The sequence below is a fragment of the Bombus pyrosoma genome, linkage group LG7, assembly GCF_014825855.1.
Source record: "Bombus pyrosoma isolate SC7728 linkage group LG7, ASM1482585v1, whole genome shotgun sequence".
In the NCBI taxonomy this organism is placed as follows: Eukaryota; Metazoa; Arthropoda; class Insecta; order Hymenoptera; family Apidae; genus Bombus; species Bombus pyrosoma.
This window is the reverse complement of record NC_057776.1, coordinates 12,367,749-12,393,576: the sequence shown is the minus strand read 5'-3', so window position 1 is coordinate 12,393,576 and position 25,828 is coordinate 12,367,749. Positions and strand designations below refer to the sequence as shown.

At 42.6% G+C, this 25,828-nt stretch overlaps 1 protein-coding gene across 9 annotated transcripts in view; it reads left to right on the top strand.

Moving 5' to 3' along the window:
• Positions 1-469: 469 nt before the first annotated feature.
• The window catches only part of LOC122569590 (farnesol dehydrogenase-like), a 30,383-nt gene continuing 5,024 nt past the window's right edge, over positions 470-25,828 (top strand). For 2 of the 9 annotated variants that reach the window (XR_006317520.1, XM_043730840.1), the window contains exons 1-6: positions 470-583; positions 674-1,292; positions 2,181-2,307; positions 3,255-3,408; positions 3,508-3,651; positions 3,891-3,968. Coding sequence is in view for 8 of the 9 variants with exons in the window: in XM_043730840.1 (XP_043586775.1) it covers positions 977-1,292; positions 2,181-2,307; positions 3,255-3,408; positions 3,508-3,651; positions 3,891-3,929 (780 nt within the window). In the remaining variant the exon portion in view is untranslated. Of the gene's footprint in view, positions 584-673; positions 1,293-2,180; positions 2,308-3,254; positions 3,409-3,507; positions 3,652-3,737; positions 3,765-3,870; positions 5,354-24,454; positions 25,826-25,828 lie in introns of those variants that run through there. The other 7 variants (XM_043730841.1, XM_043730839.1, XM_043730835.1 and 4 more) reach the window with 7 other exon arrangements.

Genomic DNA, 25,828 nt, shown 5'->3' with positions numbered 1-25,828 from the left:
AAAAAAGCTGCAAACATACGTGATCTTCTACAAAAGAAGAGATATATCTTCATGCGTTATCGTGATGTATTCGTGTATGAATTAAATCAAACATATGATTCACGTTTCTTTCGTTTCCTACTATGTATTGGAATTATACTGTTTGATAAGCATGTGTATCTCACAGATAACCTACCATAATCATCCAGACGAATATTTTGTATATAACGTGCTTGAAGTTCTCTGTTTCGAAGCTGTTCATTCGCATAATTTACGAATAAAATGATAAATGAAAAACATAGATTAAACTATCTTTTTTAACAATTAAACTAAATGATAATTAAATAACCATAATCATAGTGCACTTTATTTAGGCGATTCTTGTTGATTGTATGATGTTCCCCACTGTTCTCGTTTGCTATCTCAAACACGATTGGTGATAGTCGATTACGTGACTTCCTCGTCGTGACGCACTTGACTTCTATAATTGATACGTTGCACAGTTGCGCAGTTAGTATGATACGTTCCACTCGCCAACAAAGTACGTATATCGAAAAATTTCGCGCCATTGAAGCGCGCCTGTGATAAGAATCTCTCTTGTTTGGTAAGTGACGGTTGATCTTAATGTCATTGACTCTATCTATTTTTTAACGATAACTAAACTAACCTAGCTAAACCATAAATTTTTTATCAGGGAGAATAAATCCTCAACGACGAATAGTGCTCGAAATTCTTCGAATTTTTGAAATTTTGAGATTGCGTAGAATTTTCGAACTTTCTTCATCTTTCCTATCTTCTGGAATATTGTAGAATTTTGTAATTTTATTGTAAATTTTTTGTAATCTGACACTTTGAAACTTACGGAATATTTTACAATGTTGCAATTTTATGGAAGTTTGGAATTTGGGAGAGCTCGTTTGTCTAAATAAGAAAAGCAATTTTCCCCGTGTTTCTCTCAAAACCTAGCGGAACTTGAGGAACGTAAAAAGGAAGAATCATGGAACGATGGGCCGGAAAATCGGCGATCGTTACTGGCGCGGCATCCGGCATCGGGCGAGCAATTACGATAGCTCTTCTAGAAAAAGGAGTAAACGTACTCGCGCTGGATGTACAAACTGAAAAATTATCAACTCTCGCGAATGGGTGGAATGCAAATTGGGGTAGAATATGCCTAATGCGTTGCAATGTAAGTGACGAGAAGGATCTGAAGTCCGCTTTCGACTACCTGGAGAACAACGTTGAAGAATCGTGGAACGGCGGCGTCGATATCATGGTGAACAATGCCGGAGTTATCGAGTACACTCGCGTCATTGGTAAGATAATCGCTGACCGTAATGAGAGAAAGAATCTACAATACTACTGAATATTCATCAGGAACGCGTAATTTGCATGCGAGAATTGTTTTTAGAGCTTGCCGTTGAAGTTACGTTAAGTCGATTTAGATCGAATCGTCGGTATCAGTATATATGGCAATAATCTAATTGTTCTCGGTAATAGCGTCTTCTAACTTTAAAAAAATTATTTTTCGGGTGTTCTTTATATGCGTTACCTCACTTGATCGCTTGATTTTTTAAGTACCATTGATAATATTGATATTGAAACGGGAGAAGGTAACTTAATGCCAGTCGTTTGTTTCGATTTGTTAAAAGAATAATTTTCACGTTTTACTTAATTTATTTAACTGCAAAATGCGCGAGGTTAGAACTTGGACTTTGAGCTTGACAGCATATGTGTATAAAATATCCACAGATATCGAATTCCATGGCTACCGGTCTTCAATATCTTGCACAAATGACTTCATTTTACTGTTATCAGATTTCCCGGAATTTAGACCGATAATATTACTATTTACTTCTCTCATTAATTTATCGTTTAATTTTTCAATATCTTTCAACTTAGTAGGTTCTTACCACTTTCGATTATGTCAGGTTCAAATTCTTTTGTTTATTCCTACAATTAACGTTGAAATCAGACAAAAATTTAGTTACGTGTCGCATTTTTTTTCTGCGATTTTCTTATGACATCATCGATGAAAAACACAACGGGTACTTATACGCAACTACGGCAAAAAAGGCTGTTACCTTTATACTCTGTGTATAGTTGGCCCATAAAGGGCGAGGTGGGCCGAGAGTATTACGCTCGGAACCTCGTTCGCCTGCTCGTTGACGCATTTTAAAAAATTCCATAAATTACACTTGCAGAGAGCGATAGAGCGGCATTCGAAAGGCTGTTAAATATTAATGTCCTCGCAACCGCCGTGTGCATCAATCGGGCGGTGCGCTCGATGCGCCAGCGGAACGTCGAAGGGCATATTTTCAATATCAACAGGTATTGTTGCTTCCGAGCCTCGTCTTGTCCGATCGTTCATCCATCCACATGCGAAACCTTTCGCGTGCTCGCGACTGTATTTCGTCTGTCTCTTGCGACCACTGTTCATCGTCACCTCCTATTACTGTCGTCGTGATTTCTAATTTACTCGTCAGTTATTTCACTCTTTCGGCACAGTATTCTCGAAACTGAAAGTATTTTCGGTATATAAACATATAAATTTATAAATGTACGCATTAATATTTGAGTATTTTAATTAATTATGATGTGGCGATATATACATATATAATATTAATTATATATGTATATATATGTCTTTGGCAACGAAAGAGTTAATTATTCAAATGGGAGAAATGTTTGTAAAATATTTCGTGCGTCTATGTTTGCCATTTACTATTATTAGAGGTTGAAATTAGCTTACGAAGAAACGTCTGACGTAATCTTTCATCTGCCGCTTTTTGAATCTCATGTATCATAATTAATGATTCATTAATGTCATAATAAGCGACTTTCGCGGAATATACTTCGAGCACGAGCAAGGAACTTTTGTTCGCATATAAATTGAGGAATTGTATATACCAATCGTCTCATTAATGATCGAGGAGTTTCGAAGCTTTATAGGGAGTCGAATTTCTCGCGTGGGGTGTACTTCGTGAGAGAAAGAGATACGCGAGGAGAGAATGTGTTGTTTGAGAAAGCACAACGGAAATTTTGCTCGTCCCTTTTTCTACGAATCGAGAAGAAACAAAATTAAGGGAGATATAAAAAGAGGACAGATAGAAAAGGGAATAAAAGTGGGAAGGGAGAAAGGAAAAAAGAGGATCGACGCTTTTAAGACCGAAACAAACGTTCCGGCTGTTTGCACTCGAAGTCGATTCGAATAAAACGCCGTGCAAATGGGTGGCCACGGGCAGCCTGTTGAAGCAATTTTTTGTTTCGCACGGCAGCGTGCTGGGACACGAAATTCCGAGTGGATTCCTTTCGGAAATCGATGGCTGTAATGGCTGGAACCTGTACCCGACTTGCAAACACGGCAATGTTGCATTAACGCATACGGTGAGACGGGAATTGGCGGCCATTAAAGCACCGATTCGAATCACCGTAAGTTTGGGTGGCTTCCGCCGCTATAAAAGCTTTTATGAGCCTTATAATTTCGACCAGTCTCTGCTTGTTTTCAACGTTACTCGTTTCTATTTGCAGAGCATCAGTCCGGGTATCGTTGAAACGGATATAGCCAGACACACGCCTACAATATCGGAAACATTGAAAAATATTCCAGCCCTTCGACCCGAAGACATCGCTGATGCTGTGATTTACGCGTTAGGTACTCGACCCGAGGTGCAAGTAAGTCTGTTACCAACCCTCTGTTTAAGCTACCAAGCTTTCAAGAGTTGATTGCTAGAGGCTATCGAGTACAAATTCTACCATAGATGTACAATTAACTAATCTGACGGATTATTGAGGTCGTTAAGATAGCGGTCACTCGTGACATATTTGCATCGAGCCAAGTGGCTTCCAGCAGTCAATTTAATTTGGACAAAGAGTAGTACATGATAGTAGTAGTGTCGTTGATGAAATTGTAGATTACCGAACTCACTATTCAACGCACTGGTGAAGCCTAATGTTCTCATGCGTTTGTAGCTCTAATACATAGAGCACAGGTATGTAAACGAACCTTATAATTAGGTCAGATTCTCCCATACACGAAAACTGAAAGAAATATGTAACAGGGGGTGTATCTCGTCTAATTAATTACGATATCAGGAGTAATTTATATATATATATATATAGATAGGAATAAAATTCAATTTGCTAAATCACCGATTGCAAGATTCTTTCACGTAGATAAATTTTAAACGTGGCCATTCGCACTGATGAGTGTCACGAGGCCATGCAAAACTATTTACGCGCGACCATTTCATCTCCAGTCAAATTACGCGATATTGATTACAAACTGCGAATTGATGGTACACAGCCGCGGCATAATTATAGGCTCCGCGGCTCCTTAGGATTCAATGATTGGCGCTATTATTGGGCTGCGTGACCGGACTCGGTATTAATTCGAGATACGCGAGCAACAGTTACTAACTACAAGTCTTGTTCTTGCCCGCGATCGGGCTATCTCTAATTAGTTGTAATCACCGGCGGATAGCGAGAACGAAACGCGCGTTGTGTCGCGCTCGCTCGAGCTTCACGCACACGCGTACCCGTCATTAAATATTCCGTATACGTGGTCAGAGCATATTTCTTGCACTGATTAATGCGCCAGTCCAATATAATTTACGTAATGCGTTCGCTAATAGACCGCGGCTCGCGATTTCGTTAAATATACGGTGCACTCGAAAATTCGATCGCAATTTATCGCGACGCGGATGACTCCACGTCAAACGTTCGTGCATTAATTGACCGATTCACTGCGAGACCGGTGGAAATTCAATTTTCACAGGGACAACCCGAAAAGTACTTAACCGTTGGTATCTTTTTTCCTTTTCCTCGTGTGTCTCCTTTTTTTCCCACTTTCGTGTTTCGAAAGTTGGGCAAAATGAGAATGCAGCAACATCGTTAAAATTGTAATTTATCGCGTTAATAAATGTTGCATCGTAGAAACGCGCGTGCTGTGGTGATAAATTTAAATGAAATCAACGAGTAACCGTTATCGAATATACATTTGACAGAGGAATAAAAAGGGATTACGAGGGAAAAAAAGGAAGCAAAAGTTTTACGACGGCAAAAGTCGTAACACTCGATGAGCATGTACGTCAACGTACGAGTGTACATTTGCTCGACGCTGGAAGGAGGAGGTTTGCACGCAAACTTCCGACAGCCAAGGCAAAAGCTCACATTGTGCACAGCTTTACTGTCACTCGAGGCATCTCTGTGCACGGGACAGTTAAGGTGTCAAACAACTTCCGACGAGCTTCGAGTAGTTCGGGGCTTCGTGCACAGGATGCTCCCAACTTGCGGGCTCCACTTTTCACGGTTAATAACCTTTCTCTGTTCTGTTTGTCTGACAATCTGTCATAATAAAAATGTAATTTTTGGACAAGTTTTCTTTTATTTACTCGGCGAGCTTTTTTAGGGACACCTGTTTCAAACTTTTTCGTTATACCGCTAACTTTGAAACGTTCTGTACTTGCCATATATTGTCACGAAGCTTCCAAAAGGAATCTATACTTGTGTACCGATGCCTCGCAAGGATAATAGTCAGGAAACAGACCACTGAATTTTTTAATTCCCTGATATTTCTTTTTCGAGAGGATAGAGAATCGAAGGTTGAGAATCGCGTCGATGAAACGACTCTATGGAATCGTGACTTGATTAAACCACGCTATGCTTTCCACAAGATGCGAAAAAATTTTGATTCGCGGTCGATATGCGGTATGGAATTTTTTCGCGGCCTTCCAAAATTCCTGATAAATTTTTTAGACCTCTCAATTGCTCGTCATCCCTGCTGTATCAACGATTTCCCAATTACCAGCCGTTGCGCTCTATTATTAAAAAAGAAAATCGATGAACAGACCCTGTTATGAACCCTGTTCTCCTGTCTGCATTTTTTTAAATTTCACGACAAAGGAAATGAAAAGGAATGGGACGAATGTTGCAAGAAGACAACACGCGGAAGAACGATAAAAATGATCGATAAAGTTGTCGTGTCCTGCGGCCGTCGCAGATCCGGCATTTAGGAATTTATATTAAAATATGTAAATTTATCGGTGCGGGCATATTTGAAAACAGATAAATTATGCTGGCCATGTATCGCGTTCCCGTGGTAAAATATATCGACGTCGGGACGCGCACCATGGAGGGCGCCAGCGGAACCGGAGTTCCTCGCATAACGGCACGTTCTGTCGTCCGGCAGAAATACAATTTATGACGATCATTGTGTAACGATCATAAATTATCTTGTTATTTACGAGCGCGTACTGCGCTGATTTTCTCGTCTGTCGTTTTTCTGTTTCTCTCCTGTCCTTTTTCGTGTTACGCGAGATGCATCGACATCCAAAATCAGCCGATTTCGTTCGATCGAATGTGAAGATCGTTATTAAACAATTATTACTTCTGTTGTTCAATCCTGCCTTTTATTACACAGGTACGTTAAATTCTCAAGAAACAAATGTGTTACATTCATAATTTCATTTGTTGTAACAAAATCACATAAATAACAGTAAATTCTGAGGTGAATAAAAAAAAAAATTATGTTCCTATAAATCATCGCTTTTCTCTGTAATTCAATTTATTTATTTCTGAATGACAGAATTCGATATTTATTCGTTTATTGAAAAAGAGAATCGCTCGATATCGTTCGGTGAAAATGTTTTTCTTCGTTATTTCAAACTTCTCAGTTCGGTGTATTCATCCACGAAAAAAAACAGACATGGGTGTTTAATTTTTCTTAATACAGTAGCCGGGCACTGTAACGTAGCAACGAGTTTCGTCGATGTCGAGGTAAAAAGGAGCACGTTATCGCGTTACGGCGGATTTGCTTTTCATAAAATAAATGAAAGTGTATGGGGTGGTTAGTTTACAAAACTGGGTAAACGCGACGCTCTCGAGGTAAGTTCGAGACTCTGGCGAGATTCGTATCATCGGATTTACGAGACGACCAGACGTGGGGCTTTTTTTTTAGCAAGCGCTGGGTGCCTTTTAATTCTTGATAAATGGTGAAAGCTTTCAAGCTCCGCGTTTCTTATTTACTCGGAACCACCCTCCGGCTTCTGAAATATCTTCGTGTTTTTGCAAATATCCAGTTGAATATTTTAAATTTTCAAAAAGAGACTCTGTATGAGACTTGGCCTTTGCTTATCCCGATATCTGGCAGACGTTTTAACTCGCAATATCCAACGTAAAATAGTTTCTCTTGTTGTCTGTGCTTCTCGTTTTAACGCTCAATATTGTATTACTCGCGATGAAACACTGAGTATACTCTCGCACGCGAGGAGATTCTTTAACTTAACGATAACTGGATTTGTTGCTTAATAACTGGAATATACCCCGTAAACTTTAAATAGTGTACGTTATCAAACTCTAAACCAGGGCTCTCTAGAAACTCCGCACACTCTTCCTGCACTTTGCACTCTGAATACTCGGAAACGACTACTGACGATTTCACTGCCAAAAGGATTCTATGTAGTTTACAGTGTTTACAGTTTGTTTAATAATAAATAAATGTCGAAGAATATTTAGATCGTAAATATCATCAATGATTCAGCTAATATTTCATTTATCGTCGTTTACTTATTCCAAAAATTATATTCGTCTTCCCTCTTGACTTGGGAGTATTTTCAAACGTTTCTTCGAAATACGACGAACCAGCGATATGGAGATAAGGGCAAGTCGATTTTTCGCGGCAAGTTTGCATCGATAATTGCACTCGACTTCAGAAATCGTAATCGAGAATGCAAACGAAGTTGGCAAACTAAAATTAATTGCTCGTTCGTTTAAATACGATTCGTTCGGATTTATTCTGAGATCGGTTTAGTTTAGATTCTGTATTACCGGGTCGGAAGTTGCCGTGGATTCCATGAATTCCTCAATTTGCAAGAACCAGCCGCTCGTCCCGAGGACAGACATCCCGATTTAAGTCCCTTAAATGCGTTCGTAACTGTTTCTGACAGGCAACGTTCGCCCTTCCTCTATGCTAACTGTTGTTTGACCGCGTTTCACCGTCGTGTTCTCGTATTCGAACAAATCTCGAAGCGGATTCCAAGCAACCCTGTTGAAACTCTCCGGCTAATTAACCAACGCGAGTTTACCGTTTCTTAACTGCTCGGTGTATTGTCAGTTTATAAGCGAATATACACGGTTCGAGGTCAAACTCGCTAAATAAATCGCAAAACTGAAACGCGATCGCATATATTTCTCTCCCTTTCAACTCCATTTGTGTAGTCAATTTTTCTTCTCCTTTATACATATATGTATTTTTTGGGAAAGTTTGCTGTGTCATCGGTGTTGATATTGGGTATATTTTGTTAACGATCGATATCGGCTCTCCTGTAACGCATCGGCCATTACAAACTGACTCTATTTCGTTAGGCAACGCGTTTCGGGGTTCACAGAAGCGAACAGTTTTTGCAACGTAAATCGGTTTCAGGAATGTTTCAAGGTTGAATAGATAGGCGGCTAAGTTGATTTAGAAAAAAAAATTGCTCAATAGATATAAAACAGAAAATACCGACTGACCTCGATGAACTAACTTTGTCTTTCAAACAAAAATCCTATTTGTTTTTTTCGCATTATTTACAACGATTCGATGCTATATTTATTTATGAACGAAAAATCATTTATTCGCATTGGATCGGATAGGTCATCCGCTATTATTTGCTATTTACGGTCACGTAGAGACGGTATTTCCTCGTCGCGTTCAGCCCAATTTCTGCCGCGTGTCCCTCTTTGAAAATGGTGCCCGCGCAAAGTGCAGCGCCATAGCAAATTGGATTAGCGTTACGTTACTACTCCACCGTGTCTCTGCTCCTCCCCCGACCCGTTCCTCCCTATCTCTCGTGCACCTCGTTCCACCCTTTCCATGAACCGCATCGACGGAACGAGCCGTTGCATTCGGTGGCTTTGCTGTGGCGCACCGACCTCATTCACCACTCGCACGTCTAAGAATTTCGTGCAGTTGCAAGGATACACCACGCGATTTGCGGCTAGCATTGCCTCTGTCTCATTCATGTGGACACTGTCATGTGGTTAGAATGTGATGAAAGAAGATGAAAGGACGAAGTTAAAGGGAATAGCTCGGGGGTTATTTCAAATTCGTCTACTCTCTGTTCTCTTCCTTTTTTGAAGGTTTACGCGAGCAATTGATACGTTACATCGTAATTAAGAAACCCTGGAAGAGACTAAATACCATACGAATAACTATCAAGCAATGATAGCTTTTAATTCATTCTTTTTTTAATCTGAGTATAACATTGCGTTTATAATTTATTTTAATTAACAGGATCGAAGTATTAATATCGTATTACTTATCAATTATAACGTTGGTATTGGCACAGCATTATTTATTTACCTTTTCGTGTTGCGGATATTTCATGTGTAATGCATCGCGCCAAACCAAATATCGTTTATCCAGTAGAAGTGTTTCGATACCGTCAGATTATTCGCGTAGATTATGTATGTCGTCGCAAATATTCGGTTGAACCACGAATGATTCTGATTCGTGCGTAAGTTCACCAGATTGGATTTGGTTATGAGCATGGATCAAAAAGACGCGAAGCGAGGAATAACCGATGTTAGAGGCTGCGGAGATGAAGTGTAGGTTCAGACAGAGCGAACAGATTTACGAAAAGGGTTCAGAAACGGTTGGCTGAAGCCGCAACGATAGGTTCGTTAGCGGAACACTGCCAGTGCAAACATGCACACTTTAGCCAGTGGCGTACGTGCGTCAATGTGGTGTCAGATTTGAAGTGGTTCGCGGTGCTAACTCGAACGTGCACGTGATGCGACCGAACGAAACGTGTGCTCTACCTTCCTAACGGCTCGATTCAAGCTCGAAGCTCCTTCTATTGACCTATCAGACTGTGCTGTGACGAAATGAACGTTCATGTGTAAACTGTAGTCGCTTCTATGGGAGGAGAATATCCATCTTCGAGATTTTTATCGACGATATTCGTAGCTACAATTTTTTGATTTCACTCCTATCTGTTTAAGTTTATAGTTCGTAGTTATAGGGTCTAACTTAATTAAAAATTAACAGCATTCCTTGAAACCAAATTATAGGAGTGTTTATAACGTCAGAAGTGCTCGAGAATTTCACGGTGTTAAATATCTGAATACTGCAACTATACGAACATACGTGGTATGTGAAGTTAAGAAATTGATAAAATGTGGAATTAGTCACTTTGGGTTCCGAGGTACCTGTACATCGAAACTCTTCGTTCTATTCCGAATAAAAGGCCAGAAAAGTCTGGAAAAAAATCAAAGCTCGAAGCAACGTCCCAATTTTCATTCGAGATACTTTCGTATCCGTCATAAAAAATCTTAGGAGACCAGTCTGGTAATTGCCATATACAGACAGCGGATGGTTGCTGGCAGAATGAATAGAAATATTTCGTGAATAAGTTGCCCGCGGCTTGCCGGTGACTAAGCTTAAGAAACATCTTTCCTCTTTCTTCCCTTATTCTCGTTCTTTTTAATCGAGACTGCATGACGCCCCGAAGGCGCGTGTTTCCCATCTTTATGCGGCATACGATACACCCTTAATGCAACACGCGCATGCAGAGGGTAGTATGGTGCAGATGCAGGTGGCCAGACCGCGTATTCCGCTCACCGACCGGCTTAGGTAATACGGTTTAAACCAACCGCGTTATCTTACCGTCCCTGGGATCACCCCCTTTGGATCTTCCACCGACATTTTCCCCCGCTACGTGCAACCCTGCACCCCTTCCTCAAGCTTTAACCTCCAGACGCGAAATTTCCCTTCTTCCCTATACGCTGTTCACCAATTTAATCGCATTTATCCCTCTGTGACTCACGTATCTATTATAGTTTGGTGATGTTGGAAAAATTGACTAATTTTTAAAATATTCCATTTGATATCAACTTTGTTATATTTTTGCATCGAAAGGTAGAAGGCTTTAGAAGATTTTTATTATTTGCTGATTCAAATGGACAGCAGCTCAATCAGAGTTTGATCAGAGCTCGATCAAACATCCGTTGTATGATATTATTCAATCTCAAATATATATGTACTTTTATTGTTTCTTCTTGTTGTTTGCGTATCGTGCATAAAATCCCGGAAATACGTATTTTCAGCAGGATGGGAATGAAAAATAGTGGCCAACAGGCCATAATCGTGCGTTAACGAACTCCACAGGGATTGCAGGTGCGTCGAGCGTATCGTTGCTCCGATTTTCTTCTGCATGGTGCGGATGGACGGCAGCTCTGCCTCGAATTCTATCGATAAATTCAACGTGCTACGAGCCACATTGAAAATTCCTTAGGATTTCTCTTGGTTATCTTGGTTGGTACGTTCGAACGATGGAAGAAGTTTGTGGGGTGAGAGGGGCGAGATGGAGGTAAGTCTAACCCGCGAGAAAGATAAGCGTTATTTATCTTGCATTTGCAAGGAAAAACTTCCATGAACGGCTATCCTTCTTTTTGACGAACGGGCGAGAAGGAGCAGCCGGTGAAATCCTTTCCAGGTGCGAACCGTGGCTGTCATTAAAAAGAAACGTTTATCTACCATTTATCAGCTGTCTTGGTAACATTTGCCGCCCCGAAAACCAATTCTTGATCCCCTCCTGCGGAAATTCATCTTAATGACCCTGTTCTCATACTGACGCCAGACGGATTTCAATCTTGGAAATGGCGATTCGTTTGGATGTCAAGTTTCATAGAGTTTTTCTTTATGAATGAGGAGATCCAAAATAAAATGGCATAACTCATTCATTATGTGATTCCGTTATTGCATCAATGCGAATGCATATAACATATAACTTCAAATAAAATATAAATAATTTGCAAATAAAATGACATTGCGAGATGACACAGCTATTGGAGTATATTTAAAAATACATAGTTTTGAAACCTCATTACAAAAGCAACTCCCAAAAAGCGCACGCACCTTCCAATGAATCAATACTTTAATTTTACACTGAACAAATTTTTATACTACGATCTCTGTATACATCGAGCAATAAAATTTACGAAATCCTGGAAATTATTAAAACCGTCGAAACAATTCTATTCGAGCAACCGCAAAATGCTAAAACCAATACGTCCAAACATCAAACTTATTCAAAATGAATCAGTCAGCTCCAACGAACACTCGACCAGTTCTCGTCGCGACGATTACGCGAGGTAATATCCGTCATATGTCGAAGTGGTCGCGGCAGTGGAGGTTTAGTGAAATTCTTAGACGACAGCTATTTGCGAGGATTACTCTTCCATGATTCATGAGCGCCGAACGTGAGAAATGTCCGTCGTTCTTATCCAGCGCGCCATTTCTCGCGCCTGTGCTTTTTCTTCCGTACCACCCTCGTGCCCTCCTTGCGCTCGACTTTACCAATCCCTTCTTCACCAACCGTCTGCTTGCGTTATCCTCAATTTACAGCGAGAATCGCGATTCTTGTCGCTTAGCACCGGTCTGGCATTAGTTCACGGAGTCTTTATCCCTTCGTGCAACCAAGCACGTCAATTCAACGGCGGTTCCAGGCTTATTATTTATTTTCCTTCCGTTTACGAACAGCTCTTTTTCGAGCTTCGAGCTGAAGCTCCATGGTTTTATGACCTCGCTGTAATGGGATTATCGGATAATCCGGTAAGCCGTTTGGACGTACCGTCCTTTGGAATATTCCAGCCTTCAGAGACGAGGGTCCATGCGTCTTGTTCCATTCGCATCCTCTCCTTCTCTTCATCCACCACCCCCGTAGCTGCTGCTCTCCTCGTTTTTCGGCGAAACTGTTTGTCCTGCGTACACACGGATTTATGTACATACGCGTGGCTCGATTTAAACAGCCAACGGAGAATTGCGCTGTTTATGGCCAAAAAGATATATAGGATTATCGAGACATTTCGATATGACATGGATCAAATTAACACGAGGTGGTGGTCGAAAATTTACTGAAATTGTTTCGTAATTATTTATTAACAGGCAGAGATTGCTCGCAGTATTTAGGTCGAAGTACATAACGATATACAAAAAGTTGAAACGAAACCAAGTTCCACACGCTGCCAATCGGTACACAGTTTAAAACAAGCCATGTACGAGCGATCGCGAGAGGGGTGGCTTATCGTCAGTGAGTAGCAGTAAATCATCGGTCGGCGAAGTGTGTCGGGGCGCCGATCGCGCGGGAAATCGAGCCGGGATAGAAATCTGCACGCGTAAATAATCGATCTCGATTTCGGGATCGTGGAAACGCTAACAATTGGCCGTGCTGGTTGCGGCGACGTATCACGCATGGGTAACGTTGGCCCGTTCGCCAGTTCGTGCGACTCGTATTTACAAGCAACATAAATAAATGGAAATTGCTAACCGTTGTAATGCTCGGGGACGGTCGCATTCCTCGTTCGATCTGACCGTCGCTTTAATTATACTTCGCCAAACTATATGCCACGAGAGGGAGAGAGAGAGAGAAAGATAGAGAGAGAAAGATAGAGAGAGAGAGAGAGAGAGAGAGAGAGAGTCGAGGGTAGACAAAGCGAACGAAACGCGTTCGTGTGTAAGCGTTGCAGAACGCGAGGCTGGGACGAAACTGTCGACGTATCGGTCGTCGAATCGACGGGAAATACTCGATAAATTGCCCTCGGAAAAGTATTACTTCAAAATAAATGTTACAGGCTAATATCGGCCTGGAACGGGACGCAACGTGGCCCCGGTAAAATTGAAAAGATATTACGGCCGCGCGCTTTTACAGCGACGTTTCAAATTGAAACGTCATGTTTTACTATCGCCAGTCTGCAGCAATAATAAATATTCCGTATGAGCGTTGCGCGAGCGCCCACCCCCCTTGTCCAGCTCTTACTTTCTCCCGCGTTCCCGTACACATGCATGCCGCGTGTTCGCCGGATTTTTTTTTACGACAAATCCATGAATGTTTAATCGGCTTACCGATCGTGATCGACGAACCTCTCTGCGAACTGTACCTGTGTCGCCTCGACTTCCGTTGGGGTGGATCAGTTTTTTTGTTGTTTATGCCCTGAGGATCATGTTCGATCTGCGTACGTTCGACGCACGACAGCTTTATGGGGTGAAATGATTTTTTTTATTTAGTTACATAAAATTCTTCACAGGGTAAAGTATATACAGAGAAATTATCCTTATGTACCTTTATTCGTAGACTTACGAATAGGAAGAATTCTATAGACAGTATCGACCTTCGATTCTTAATACCCTTGTGGAACCAGCTACGAAAATCCCTTTAAATTTTCTTTCGACAAATATCGCATCGATGTAGAAAGGACTAACCGAATCATGGATATATACTAATAGACGTTATACATCGCGAATTACGAGATCGTAGAACCCATCGGACGAAATGCTACGATCTTGATACCTGCACCTACCACCGTTCTGCTCGACTCGACATCGTAATCACGGTGAAAAATACCGTTTCCCTTTATCGACACCTGGAACGAGCAGCCGTAGTACGGGCGAATATGTCCTCATTACCAGGGCAAACGTTTCGAGACCGGTGACTCCGTCGTTCTCACTTGAGAGAATCGGTTCGCAGGTATCCGAATGACAACGAAATAACGTAGTTAACGACATCATCTGACAGGCTCCATCGGGTGCACTTAAGAGAGCCACTCTGTGCCGTCGAAATCATTGTTACGGGAAGTGCCCGCCCCGTAACGACACGAGTCGCAACTTAAATGATATCGTGCAGTCGTGTCAGTCTCTGCATTCAACCATGTATGTATATGTTTACGGGTGCTACGCGTGACCTCTGTGTGTGTGAGTGTGTGTGTCGTTATCGTCGTCATTACGGCCATTATCGCGAGAGCGACGCGGATACACCCCTACGAGCGCTCGACCATTAGGCTTCGTTTCGACGATGAAAATCGTGTTATATCGCACCCTTTATTAGCCAATCGAGCCGTCATTCGCATCTAGACTAATTACGTCGTGCGTGATCTATGCGGTTCTATTTTTACGATGAATCAATTTGACCTGGAAAAGTCGGAAATTTGACCTTTGGAACAAATCCACGTATACACTTTAGAGAAGTGGTTACCATGGCAAATTGTACGAGTTGGTAACGATCGCGGGGTAGAAAAGAGTAAAATTGTGTCAGGTTTTCTGTGTTCCTGAATATCTTCATTGCCAAGTAAGGTTTCTTTAAGTCAAAAGGCGCCTGAAGTTCCGAGCGACGTTTAAAAGTTTGTTGCAAAGTAGATAGACGCTTTCGTGTCACGATTTTGGTGAATCGAATTATATGCAAACCGTTGCAAATTTTATTTAATCCTCTGCTTATCACTTCACATTCACGAAAGAACTTTATTTTTTGCATCGCTGTCATTCACGTTTGCTTTTGGCGAGTGACGCGTTATCTTGACGAACTCTGCTTCAATATGTTCAACTTCGTAGTCGCGTGTTCGCGTTTCATACGTATATACATCGTTTCTGTATTTTCGAAATAATATTCAGTTTTATTATATCATATAGTATATTATGTTATATAACAGTATAAGAGTATTAATTAACGTGACAGATATATAAATGCATCTATAAAATCGTAGCATTGTTGCGCTGGTAAAATATGATTTTATTCGCTCAAAGCGTGTTTCAGTGAAAGGGATCAGACATCTAGCAAAAGTCATTTAAACGCATGTGTATCAAACGAGACTGTAATATGTTTTATGGCAATACACGTAGAAATATAAAAATACGTCGCGACGAGCTTCAAAGAACGCGTCGTTAATGCGGACGGAACGTTTCTCTAAGACACAAGGTCATTATGAGACCTTTGATTCACGGTGTCTCGCATTAATCACATGCAGAAGCCGTTTTTCATTTATGCTTGACCCGTGATATGCGTGGCTGCGTCAGGAATGGCTGTCCTTATTATTTCGAAGGTTTTATTCATCGTCGTTTACTGCACTTTGCGTTCGAACCATCGCCTGAATAAAAAAGATTCCGCAATGTGTTGCACAGACGTTGTGTCTTTTTTTTATCTTCGTCTTTGTGACTAAAGAAAAAATAGACGCGTCGCGTAAGCTTTTGTAAGGATCGTAATTGTGTTTGGAGAAACTCCGTGGATTCAGGAAAACTCCTTTGTAATGTACTTTATTATTCTACTTGAGAGACAGGCAAGAATTCTTGTGAAACGTATTCTACTTAGAAGGAATCTTCTACTTATACAGGTATATTCCTCTATCTTCAAAGATGCATACGTCAAATCGACTGAATTATCATGACGAATCTTCATTATAATATTATATTTGTGAAATAGCGGAAAAGCGTTGTGCAACGTGTTCTACTTGAAGGAAAGATTTTCACATATATCTTTTTTCTAAACCTTCTCATCTTCCAATCCTTTTACCATCCAAATGAATTGAGTCACCATAACGAATCTTCGTCATAACATTCTATTCGTGAAATGAGTAAAAATTTCTGTACAACACGATCTATTTTAAAATAAAAAGAAAATATACTCGTTTCCGTTTTCCAACTTCTTCTATCTCCAAACGTGTACGTCGAATTGGTCGAGTGATCGCAGCGAATAAACCTGTTAACCTGCATGGGAGTAGAGATCGGGTAGAAGCATCTCCCTGTCCTAGACGGAAAATTTTCTAGGAAGCCGGAGAACCGGCCGACGGGACAAAAGCGGTCGGCTTTCCGCGTCGCAAGGTCGCAGATAAATTTCCGGTGGTCCGCTAGCAGGGTATTAACGACGGCGGGTTAGCCGGGGGTCGTCAGTCGTCGCAACTTGCCACCCGCTTAGGCTCTCAGCGCGTACCGGAAGTTTTGGTATACACGAGCCGTTCACGAGACGACGCGACGGGAGGAGCTTCACAGAAGCTTTCGCGGTTTGCCTGCTGACTCTGCCGCACGTCTTATCCGCACGGCAATCCAAACTTTGCTAAGTCAATAGAGGCGGTCCTCGGGTCGGGATGAGAGGTTTCCTCGTCGTGCTCTTCGATTAGTTTCGTTCCAGAGTCCCGTTGCTCTCCCAGAGTCCGAACTTTCGAGTCGTCACGGTCGAGTGGTTTGTCTTTCTTTGACTTCGTTTCTACCCTTACCCTCTTTTATCTACAGTTTCTTTTGCGTCCCCGTTTCTTCGGGGACGAAATAAGTGCTCGTGGTTTTGCTCGGTCTCCGTGTGGCGAAGCTTCGTGGTTGTTATTAGTTTCTCGAACACACGTGACTCCCTCGTTTCGATTAGGATGGGTGACCCGTCCGGGACGAGGAATTTTTGTTCGGTGTATGACACGCGGGTAAAGAAAGCTTTATTAGCAGTCTTCGTATATGAGATCGCAGGAGGAAAACATGAGAAGTAGGAGGAAAAGAATCGATAAAATCATGTAGCGTAACATGAAACGGAAAACGAAGGAATGGATTGTTAGGATAATCAAACGTCCGGACAATTAAACTATATGTAACGCGGTCGAAAGACTTCGAAATATGAAGATCGTCGCAACGAAACAGATTCTCTTTGCAGATTCACTTAACCAATAATCGCTCGCAGTTACGATTGAAATGCGGCAATAAAAATTTCGCCGATCTAGTAGCTTAATCAGGCGGTGGAAAAAGAAGCGGGGTTTTGACCGAGGGAGATCGTAATTCCCGGACAGCAAATATTAACGAAGGTAAATGAATCGAGAGGAAACGGAGGCGCCAGAGAGATGTACGACCGCCGGGGAGAGAAAAAGGGAATCGGCTCGGCCGATCAATCGAATTATTCTCGTTGGAAAAAGACGTAATTATATAAGAGTGGTCCGAGGCTAAATCGCCAGAGACAAAGGAACCACCTTTCCGCCGCTTTCTTTTCCTTCCACGGTCGATGATTAAAGGCGTGTATCTGACAGCGAGATGCGCGCGAGGAATAAAGGAATGATGAAGACGTTCGCCTTCCTGAAAGGAAAACGAATACAGGGAACGTGGATCTTACGGGATTTTGCGTAGTCAACTGTAGGATTAATATCGGAAATGTAATAATGAAAATGAAAGAGAAGAACACAGAGAGAAGGGAAAGGCAAAAGGGAGAAATAGATAGGGGATGAAAAAGGGAAGATGCGTGTACCGTCTTTTTCGCGACACCTATCTCGTCGAGGGGTGAGCGTGACGCGAGATAAATGTCTTTCAGTTGTTCGTCTTCTTTCATTCCGACGCTTCTCGCTCATTAACGACTCGTTTCGGTTTAACGACCTCGCCAGACATCTCCTTCTGGTGTACAGTTATCATCATCGCGATGTTTGTCTTCCGCTCTAACCAATGTTAACCTGAATTCTTAGGGTTCCTTTCGTAGTCGGATTCTGGTTCGAGGGATGCTGAGTACTCGGTAATCGAAGAGTAATGAGCTAATTAAACTTCCCTCCGGCAAGAATCTATCCATCTCTTCGTCACCGATCTTACGTTTTTGCATATTATGCGATTAGCGGACTTTGTATATCAAACACGATGCAACATGTGTATTATAACTTTTTATAGAGACGCAGGTTTCTTGTCAGATTACTGGTTTAATAAGCGAAGCATTGCTGGAATTAACCAGACTCACAGGTCTTCCGATGTCTGATCGAATTGGACGATATCAAGTACAGTGAAGCTCGATGTAGAACAGAAGACGCTACACTCGTGGGAGTTGATACCAGCGTTTCTCAAGTCGCGTTAGTCGATACGAACGATTCCGTATCCGGCGAATCCAATATAGTAGATATCGAGCTTGGAAGGAACTATGTAGGTAGTACAGGACTCGTGGGATCCAATGTGAACAATTTTCTGAATCGCAAGATATGACATGAGATGACTTTGGAATGCTTTAGGCTGATATGGGTAGTATAATATTCACGAGTATTACATCATAGATATACATGAGCCTGGACTCGTACAATCCACTGTTATGAATTCCAAAGTCACTAAGGATTAAAAGTCGATGTGAGTCGTCAAGATCCTAGAAAGTTTGAGATCTTTAAGACGTTCATCGAATACTGAATCCTCTTGAATGTTAACGAAAATGATTTTTATTTCTTTATACTATCTTTAGGAGCTCTCATAGTGATCGCAGAACTGTATATCACAATTCCTACGTAATATTTTTCTTTTCCTTCTGTATATAAACCTAACAAATTGATTGCCGATTATTATTCACATCCACCCAATCTACAGTCGTTCGATTTTCCATAGGAAGAAATTTACAATCGCCCGCGGAGACATTGTCGTTTTTGAACCTGCAGTACCATCGAAAGGAAATAAAACACACTCGTTAGTACGTCAAATCGTTTTTGCAGCGACCTGGTTAGCTGGCTTGGTAGTACAGTCGGCGTTTAATCGTATATAATTAAGCCGCGTTTCGCGTTCTTTCACGCAACAGGCTGGCCACGCGCATACGACAACATGCAACCTCATTACAATACCAAAAATGGCTCGTATTTGGTATTCGGGCAAATGGCAATCAGGAACGACGGCGAATCAGTGGCCCGATTGAAAAGCGCTTGACGATTTAACCGTTAATTCGTCCAATTCGACGGTAGATTCGGCGGTCCGATATCCATCATTACGGGGTGCATCGATAAAAATTACGTTTAATGGCCGGCACCAGGACGGATTGACATCATTTGCCTCAATTCCGTTAATAGAGGTTCGCACGTCCGTGAATTCGATCGCGTTCGAGTACACTCGGCTTCGTTTCGACAACGAGGCTCCGTTTTGTCCCTCTCTCTCCCTAGTCCTCTATCTTTTTTCATTCTGTTAGTCCCTATGTCGCGTTCAAAAAAGAGAAAACAAGTGGGAAAATTGCTTTCGCCTTGTGGCGCTGGCGTTGGAAAAAACATTGACGCGAGATCTGTCCGAGCGATTAAATAGTGTCCATGCAGCGTCCACTTGACGATTGGCTGAACGAAAAGCAGCGAACTTCGCACGTTTAGCGAATCTTAGGTCATTACAACATGCTATATTTATCCAATTTTCGATAGGAACGTTGTTAGGCAAGCGGATCAATTTCTTTCGAGTCTTCCGAGTGACCCATACCATAGAACAATAATCGAGTCAAAATTACAATACAGACAAAAGATATAGCTCGTAAGTCAGCACCTAGATGGAATCGTTGTAAATGGCGAAGCAACAATCAAATATTTTATACAAAGAATCCATCACGTTTCCCTTGCATCGTCCGCACGCTTAAGAACGAGCCAATAAGAAAAATTGGAAAATCGTACGTTGAGGGGGAGGAACAGAAGCTATGTATAGATTTACATCATAGCTATTCCGCTTCGGTTCGCGTTACACCATGAAGCTTTATGGTCGTTCTGTTACTCCCATAGCCTCGACCGCGACGATTTGTCGATAATGCGAGCGGGGAAATCGCATATTCTACAGGGAATAGCGGATCATTACCCGAATCACAGACTAGGTACAGAATAGACATCACATGCAATGCTTTTTCGTGTTCTATGTTTTGGGGGATGTCTTGACGATAACCCTTTTATCATTTTCGTGTCACATGCGATGTTATCGATTCAATACGATACTGCTTCGTATCCCGCATACACAACCGCTTTTTAGAAACCTCAACGATCGCGCACTATATGATCTTTCGTCCTCCTTAAAAATATGATAAAGCAGTTCTTGCGGGAAGTATGTTCCTACCTAAAAGAGAAACATTATACGAGTAAAATGTTTTTCTACCGGATGAAGGCACACAGCAGTGGGTTTTTGTTTCTAAAATCGTGAAAAAATAATCCAGGTAAAAGGTGCACGGCAGTAAAATACCCGCTACACCTTCGAAATGTTTTTCTTCCGTATGGTAACATATGGACTCCACTTCAAGCTCACCTTGCATTTTCCATTTCCTGCTTCCTTCAGCATGACATAAACTTCGCGGCTACACCTATCCATTCTTCAAACCTGCAAAAATACTTCACCATACACGGAGAAACACTTCAGCGACAGCTGTGAGCATTATTGTCAAACACGGGGAAATTTGCTCGTCGCAGAGACTTCCCCCCAAACAAAACGCCTCTTTGAAAGTTCAAAAAATACCTTAATCAAACACCGGTTCGAAAGCCTACCCTAACTTTAGATTCTAGTGGATCTCCCACGGGAAACCAGCACAAAGGAACGTTCAGGCTGAAAAGAGGAGACAACAATGATCGTAGCGTACTCGAAAGTGGCGCTCGTGGATGCTCGCGGAGCGAGTGACCCTAACCGGTCGCCTCCATTCCGTCAGACAATAGCTGAACGTTTGGAATTCGAATTTGTCGCAAATGCTGGTTCCATTGCAGCCGGCGCAGCGTGCAGCGCGCCGCTAATACGACGGCAGTCGCGTTTTTCACGCCGGCTGGCCATTCTGCAAAGGCTCGCGATGTCATGGTCTCGCGATATTCGTTTCGTAAACCGTACGATCCGTAGCCCGACCCGGCGTCACTCTCGTCTCCCCTGTCAGTCGGTGTTTTTTGTCCGTTTTCACGCGAGAACGAATGTATTTTTCGATTCTTCGCGGACCGTGGCACGCGACGAGCTTTGTGCGTGACTTCGTTAAAGCGAAACGATTTTACCGACCGGGAACGACAGTTTCATCCGCGCATTGGTTGATTTTTTCACTAGAACCTGCTACGTTTCGGTGTCGAGTGACTGCTACGGGCAACGTACGTACGTACGTATTGTGAAACGTTTTTTTTACCGAAGCAAGAGGTAGAGTATTTTGTAGGATCGATGAAACTTTGTTTATATTAGAAGGTATTGAGAAATTTCCTTGATACTTGTTTAATAAATTACACAATCCAAACAGAAAGGGACGCGCTAGTGAATAAAAAGGAAACGGACGTATTCCAACGGAAGAAATCTTTTTCTATGATTTAATAGAATAACAGAGAGTCTTCGACAGATACTTGGAATATCTTGATATTCGCTTTACCACGATCAAACGGATCACTTAGCCGCGCGTTTTACGCAATAATTACTTCACAACATCGTCCATGAGGGTTTCAGCAGAGGTAGGAGGGTTGAAGCGTGCCGTTCAAAGGAAGGCAGGTCGTTTCTTTGGTGCCACGGCATCGGTGTTTGTAAGGTTGATGCTGAAAGCGAACCACCGTCCGGAAAGCCTCTCCTCTGGGTATTTTTCTTCGCCGTTGAAGACGTTTGCAAAACATGCTGCGCTAGAGGAGGAAAACGAGCACGAAGTGGATAGACCAGCGCGGACTGATGGGCGAAACGGGATAGAAAAGAAGGCCGAGGAAATAATTTATTCTAGAGTTCGCGTTCGACTCGGTCGCGAGGCGTTGTCGTAGCCGATCTTAAATGAAAATGATTTCCCAGGGGAAGAAAAACCTGGCGAGGGCTATGTAACGACGCCACCGACGGGAAAACGAGGAGGGAAGGGAGAAAGGCGTCTTAGGCTAACTCTCCGTCGCAGTGCCAAGAAAAAGACAGCGGCATCCACTTCGCTCGTCCTCCAAGATACCAACGGAATATAAATTCCCGCGAATTAATGTTATTCTTCTTGGCTGCGGTCGTCCGTCGTACTGCAGCGCCTGGAACAGGGATTACGGGCCACTTCGGGTTGCTTTCGAATTCGTTTCCTTCGATCGACCGGCCGTCCAGTGTTTACGTCTGCGCATACATTTTCCCCACTCTGGAGAACCGGTTAACGACGATTCGAGAACGATTCGAAACATCGGCGAGTGCGGATATTTAAATGTCGGTTCGCGCTGTCGGTTGGGAATTCCTGGTGTTTCAAATGTAAATAAAGAGGGAGATCGAGAAACTTGCGCGGGGCGACTGTTTGTCTTTGCTAATGCGGAGTAGACGTTCTGTTTTCTAACCTCGCTATTCGGTGGCGTAGATCAATGTTTTCGATGGATAGAACGATTTACAGTCTGGAATTTATAATACGATTTGTGTCATTGCACGATTAATCTCGTCATGTCCTTTGCATCGTTCTTAATTCGATTATTTTTCTGTATCGTTAAAAAAAAAATCCACAAGCCTGAAGAAAATATTGTACGAGAGAATCGTTTTCGATCTGTACAATATTTCGTTTCAATTTTATGTCAGAGTTTTCCCTAAAACGAGGATAGTCGAATTCCGTTTCACCGTACTCCGCATTCTCATTGCTTCTGCCAATTCTTATCTCTATCTTAAACTCTGCTAATCATCGTCAAAAAAGTTCGTACAGTTTTAATTTCAATTTAAACCAAGACGAGATCCCGGCTGTTTGAGAGCGTGCACTCGCGACCTCTCCGCCGTGTCATCAGAATACGTATTACGGAGGTGTTCACGAGGCCAAGGGACGAAAGTTTCATCGGGGGTGGAGGGGTCGGTTCGTCGAGTTTCGCGACGGCACTCGAGTACCGGAAAGCGTCCTCCAGCGAGGCAGCAGCGCGAAAATTCAGCCTGATTCGTCTCTGCCAGGGCGAAAGGAGCAAGAGGGCGAACGAAGGACGGGGCGCCGCCTCTCGGGGCCTATTTGTAAATCAGTTCCCGGTTGCTGGATCCTGATAAACGTCCTCGTTACGCGAAAACGTGCCGGCGACGCGATTATTTAACATCGCGACGCCTGCGAGCAAGCAACCAACCAACAACCCCCTCCGAAACATTTGTCTCCCAGCCGCTTCCCTCCTCCTGGTCCTCGTTCACCCCGTCGTAGTCGTCGTTGGATGCGACGAATCCGTCGTGTCGCCTGCACTGTACGTGGCCGTATCTAAATTGCAAATATCCCCGCCGCGAGATCCTGATCGAGCAACGGGACGAGCAGCTAGCTGATCTCTGTCTTTTCTACCAAATGCTTATTTTTATTGGGAAACTAGGCGAGAAAAGATAGAAGAGCAGTGAGTGTCGATGATATTGGAGAATAGGAAATAGGCGAATGTGGAACTGTATCTAACCTATTCAAGGATGAATTTTTACTGTTTTTACGAATTAATTCACTCGTAATTATTCGAACGATACTCTTGGATAACGAACACTGTGATGTTCATTAGATTTTTACTTGAATCGAATTGAAGAAATACCATAAGCATTGCGATCTTCGAAATGTTAGTTTGAAGTTAGTCTTAGGATTGTTCTGGAAAATAGAAGGGTATTATACTTCAAATAGTAGGGTGATAGTAAATGTCTTATCACAAAGGGTTATCAAAGCGAACAACGAAACGGAGAACAAATTCAATGACAGGGCCCGTGGCCGCGTCACGTACAAACTTTCCATTCGTCGGTGGAGCATAAAATGAGCCGCGAGATTCCGTGCTAATGCTCGTGTAATCCGTTTCGATCGTCGCGCGCTCCTTTTAATGGGAAAACTTTCCCCCCGCGCTCCGCCGGCAGATAACGCGTTCATAATTGAAATCTCGTCCGGCAACGGAACAGCAACGGAAGAAAATGGAAGCAGTTCCCGTTTAATTTTTTAAAGCGTTCATACCGGTTTTTACATTCTTTTAAGCGTCGCCCGCCACCAGACGTGTCTCTTCCGTTGGAAATTGCGCGACAGCCGCGACCAGATACCTACTCGCTAAGTTGTTAAACGAACTTTTTACACTTTCTTGCTTACAGGTGCTTGTGAGAACAAAAGAGGCGAAAGAAAGAAGAAAAATTGAAAAGAACGAGGAGCAAGGAAATAGTCGTAAAAAGTTAGACGATTGAACGTTGGTTGCAGGATTTTATTCGCGCGTGGTCGATAACCCGCCGAATTTAAGTTGCACCCATATTTACCCGTCAACCGGAGAGACGCAGACGCTAAAAGTGCACCGTTCCAGAGCGGGTAGATCGATCGAAAGGGGGAGAACACCAACATTGTCGTCATCGCGGGCCTCGTAATGGAGTGCTGTTGACGCGACGTTGACGACGACATTGAAGGATCGAGGAGAAATTTTCCTCCGTCCAGATACGAACGACGTTCCTGTCGATCAAGCAATTAGGTTCCACGACTTCTCCCCGCTCTCGTCCCGTCTCGTTCTACCTCTCGCACTATCTCGATTTCTCTCACGGGAGAAGCTTTTTACCTCGCTGAAAATGCCTTTCTATCGGGTCGATGGAACTTTTATCGATATTTACGTCGGTCGCTTGATAAAATTCGTGCCCCTCGCTCCGAGAATCGTCGACTAGTTTCGTTGAAAGTGCTGTGAAATTTTTCAAATAATCAGACTTTTATTTCAAGTATTTAAAATCATTCAAAAACGTTGACATCTGAAGACCATATATAATCTTCACCTATTTTAAAACCGGTTCGATACGCGAAACACGCAGTAAAGTAACAAATAGTCGTTCGTGGAAATCTGACTGCGTAAAGAGTCGTAACGGCGGTGGAAAACATTTGTCCGCCATCGTCCCTATAATTCTTCATTATTCCTGCGTTTTATTTACATCCTGAACGATGATCGAGTCTCGTTCGAAAATTGCCGTTCCGTCGAACATGCAATTGACAGCGGCTTGACAACGACGTTGAGGGATCGAGAATGGGCGTGACGCGATTTTTTGCACAGGGACATTAGTGACTTTGGCATTGTGACAGGGAAGGTTACTCGATTCTGGTCAAGAGTCCGTCCGCTCCCGAAAGGGTTTTCGAGAAAAATTCGATCCAGCCTCCGTCGGATGATAAACGATAGAACTTTAGTTGTCCTCTTTTTTTTTCCACGGAGTCGCGGATGATTCAACGCGTTGCTTACGAATAATCTTTTAAAATCATAAGATCCCCAATGCCACAAATAAGAAAGAAGACTACAAGAAAAATGTTAGAATTAAAATTAAAATTACAAATTCCGAGGATTCGTGCAGAGTTTCGATCGTTGAACCAAGGCATAATCACTGCCGGAAGGGTATAAAGGAGAACGACGAAAAGCAAAAGAGATTCACGAGCTCTGCGAGCCCTAGCCGGTAGCTGCAATTATTCGGTTCATTTAGCTCACGGTATGTCGCCTGAGTAATGCC